At 36.2% G+C, this 3,913-nt stretch overlaps 1 protein-coding gene across 1 annotated transcript; it reads right to left on the reverse strand.

The window, feature by feature from the left end:
• Positions 1–363: 363 nt before the first annotated feature.
• On the reverse strand, positions 364–1,794 carry LOC149244746 (uncharacterized). The gene is made up of 3 exons (XM_089368058.1): positions 1,456–1,794; positions 1,238–1,367; positions 364–1,024 (listed from the first exon to the last, which is right to left on the reverse strand). Exons 1-3 carry the CDS (start codon positions 1,685–1,687, stop codon positions 364–366), a joined length of 1,023 nt encoding a protein of 340 aa, XP_089224184.1. The 5' UTR covers positions 1,688–1,794.
• Between the last annotated feature and the right edge of the window lie 2,119 nt (positions 1,795–3,913).

Raw genomic sequence — 3,913 nt, forward strand, 5'->3', positions numbered from 1 at the left:
ACCATTGTTTTGCTTAAGAAAAAACTTGACAAAAAAAAAAAACATTATATCTAACTTTCAAATCTTTGGATCTAGTTATCTACTCTCCATTTTGCGAAGATTTTTAAACTTCACTCCAATACCACCATGATAAACAAAGTCTTAAACCTCACTCCGATAAAATGTTAAACAGAGAAACAATAATAGGAATGAAGCCAGATAAAAACAAATAAGGCATTGCACACCCTTGTGATAATTCAATTAGATTGTACGATAAATCATCCATTTTTAACAATATCCAAAATTAAGTGCATTTAAAAATATAAAATAACTTGCAATTAACAATTCTACTACCAATTATAAACACCGGGTCCATCCTAACCATTAAAGTAAGCCACTGTACAACTCTTCATTGCCCAGATCTTCGGCGAATGTAAAACTATTCATGGGCTCTATATTTCTTGGAAAAGAACACATTCCTTCAAACTCATTCGTTTCTGTGGCTAACGTAACCGGTGCCATGTAGAGCTCTTTTAATCCAAAATCTGTACTTAATGAACAGTACGATGGAGCCGAAAGCAGATTATAGTCTGGAGATGATACCTCCTTCACAAACATTAAACTCTGGGCTAAAGTAGGTGCTAAATTCTCGGAATTCTGGTCCGATAAGGGAGAGTTTGTCACATCCGCCATCGCTAGGGCAACGCGCCCTGAATCATCGTCTGCAATCGAATTTTCCACAGGGAGATCGCACCACGCAGGCTGCGAGGAGTTAGTAGTTTCTTGAAGATTACCCAATTTGAAGGAACCTTCATCCGAACTATGATTACTCCCATGACCCTTCCAGACGTTTGGTCTTACGATTTTCACCGGTTTGGGTTTGAACATATGATTTTGTACAGACGGAAAAGTTGACTCTCTTTTGAGAACCTGCGTATTGCGTTTAGATACACTCATTTGCACCTTCTTGCTGAGATGAGTGTTCCAGTGGTTCTTGATTTTGTTGTCTGTTCGCCCAGGCAGTCTCTTGGCTATCAGGGACCACCTGCATGCATATTTTTAGAGTATACAATTCAAGTATCTCATGAACAAATTTGAAATATTGATTTCACTTCTGATTATCCGATTCTTAGATATTTTCAAAGTTTCAGACATAAAATAGTCTCAAAATCTACCATCCACATAATTTCTACAAACCGAGATCAGATCAGACTTAAAAAACAATAAATTTTACAAATGAAAAGATATATCCTCCTACCTATTACCAAGAAGGCGATGCATTCGAATAATAAGCTCCTCCTCATCGGTGGAAATATTTCCGTGGTCAATATCTGGACGAAGATAGTTCAGCCAACGTAATCTACAACTTTTTGCAGACCGCTTAAGACCTGCAAAGCAAAATTTATTATCCCCTTATTCAGCGTCTTAATACACATTACCTCTGCAATATTATATTTACCATTAGAGATTTTCTACCATTAGAGATTCTCTGAGACTCGCCTGCTTTTTGGGGAAGATTTGTCCATGCACCATCCCCATGAATTCCAATGTAGTGGGACAGAATCATATCCTCCTCTGCAGTCCAAGCCCCACGCTTGAGCCCTTCTACTGAGCTGCTGCAAGGAGATCCACCCATTTTGGATAATTCTTCTTCCCGAACTCCGGTGGTTGATCTCCCTTTGGTCGGACAAGACGCAATAAATCGCATCCACCCTTTTCTTTCACGGTGCCATTTGTGATAAAACCTTTAAAAAAACCCTAACCGGTTCAGTATTAAAAGTTATTTAACCATATTCTATTTAAAATATGACAAAATCATCATAGCAGTTCAGCAACACATTAAATTTACATCAGATGTAACTCAGACTAGACTCAAAATTTGACTGGATTCAACCCCACCTTTAACCTGAAAATGGGGTCGGTCAGGTACTAGAGTAACCTTATTCCCTTCATGTCTATTAACTCTGCTGATTTAACATGTGCTTCACGATGGTACCGTTTACTAAACTGCAATGCTTTGACAGAATAAATAAAGGCACTGTCTGACCGTTTCTGCTGCTGATAGTACAAAAATGACGACGATACAATCAGGGTTCACGGTCACCATGTTCAGACCGCTGGATCACTGCACACGTGGTTCCTGCACATTTGATTTCACAGAATTCATGGGAGGATAGCCTTAAATGTCATTGCAATGTGCAATGCACGACCCATATAAAAGAATAACAATTATGTTTTTTCGTACGGTAACAATTATGTTTTTTCGTAAATCTAATTGGAGTAAAAATTGTTAAAATTCATAATTTGAAGTGTTTTAAAAAGTTTGGATTGTGTTGAATTTATTTTTATTATCAAAAACATAATTCAAACATTGTGTTTATAAGATGTTTTAATTTTTTGAAAAACATGATTTAAAAACCGTTTCAAATTTTGTACCCTGATTCTTTCCGTCAATTCCTCAGCCTCTGTAGACTAGACGACGGTGAACTCCGTGGCGCTTCGGTGTCTGATAGCCAGGTAAACTCAGTGTCCTGTAACAGTCTTTGAGTACATTATTGCGCGACCAATGCCAAAGGTTTTTACTGGCTGGACTAACTGAAGTAAATTCAGTGGGTTGAGCAGGTAGACAATTGATTGAAAATGAGATCTGTTTGCAATCAAATTAATCATTCGGTGGATTAGTTGAAGTAAATTCGGTGTGTTGAGTGGGTTGAAAACTGATGGAAACTGAGATCTGTTTGCAATCAAATTAGTTAGTGTAAAAGATATGTAATGACTGCATTAATTGATTTAGCCTATTGGGGTTTGTAGTTTGATATAAGATAAGATATGTACCAGCTGGATTGAATGAAGCAAACTGAGTGGGGTGTTAGTTTGAAAATTGAATGTAAATGAAATTTGAGATTTGCTTGCTAATTGGTTTTTTCAAAAGTAGTTTTATAAATTTATTTTTTAATTTAAAAAGGTTTATAAAAGAAAAAATATCAAAATTATTTATTTTATTGTTATAAGTAGGTAAAATTATTTTACTTACTTGTCATAAAAATCTAGAATAATAAAATTACTAATTTTTGGTGCGATCATGATTGTGAAATTGCTAGAAAATAATTGGAATGTTTCTCACTAAATCTTTAAAGTGGATACTACTTTTAAAATTACACTAATAAATATCGTTGATATGCATCATTGATATTTGCTTATAAAATTGGAAAATGTCACTAATCCACATATGCCAACGACATTTACTAATGAGATTATGCTTGATCCAGGTGGATATTGGTGGCCACCCGCCAATTCCACTTGGACCCCATCATTGTTTCTTTCAGTTTCCTTATTTGTAGCACAATTTACTATTTTTGGCAGTTTTTTGGGTCCTGAACTTCTAAAGCCGTTTTGAGGCCCTAAATGACGTTTTTTGGAAAAACTGAGAGCAACATGGGTCCATCGAATGATGATTCTCTTCTCAAAGTTGTTGTCCTCGGATAAATATTTCTGACAAGGTATTGTGCGCAGCAAACAAAGATCGTATGTCAAAGTTATGACCTCAAGAAGTTGATGTACCAATTTACCTAAAACAGGGCCCATAGTTTGGCGCTTCATCTCCTAGAGTTAGGGTTTTTGATGTTTAGGGTTTTCCATTGTTTCTCAACAATAAATAGGTCTTCGAGCCTCAATGTAAGACAGTTCAGAGGCATGTAGCCACCACATCTCTTCTCAGAGATAAGCTACCATCGCCCTGACTCGTTTATTTCCATTTCTATTTGTAAGCATATTTCAGTATTTTACATTAATAAAATGAAGTAGTAGTTATGTTGCATCTCTGTATTTATGGTTATTTATGTACTTTATTGCGTTCCTATTTAAATATGGATCAGTGGTATGAGAGGGGTCTACTCTTTCTCTGTTTCTCTTTGCATGTCCCCAACGAGGTCGG

The sequence above is a fragment of the Pinus tabuliformis genome, chromosome 8 (genome assembly GCF_031772625.1).
Source record: "Pinus tabuliformis cultivar Carrire ecotype Pingquan chromosome 8, CPIR1, whole genome shotgun sequence".
Lineage (NCBI taxonomy): Eukaryota > Viridiplantae > Streptophyta > Pinopsida > Pinales > Pinaceae > Pinus > Pinus tabuliformis.

Bases quoted from the DNA above. Each gene is read 5' to 3' on its own strand.
- LOC149244746 (XM_089368058.1), bottom strand. From the start codon at position 1,687: ATGCGATTTATTGCGTCTTGTCCGACCAAAGGGAGATCAACCACCGGA. The intron at 1,368-1,455 runs GTAGAAAATCTC...TTTGCTTTGCAG, and splicing joins GTCTCAGAGAATCTCTAATG to GTCTTAAGCGGTCTGCAAAA. The intron at 1,025-1,237 runs GTAGGAGGATAT...ATATGCATGCAG, and splicing joins CATCGCCTTCTTGGTAATAG to GTGGTCCCTGATAGCCAAGA.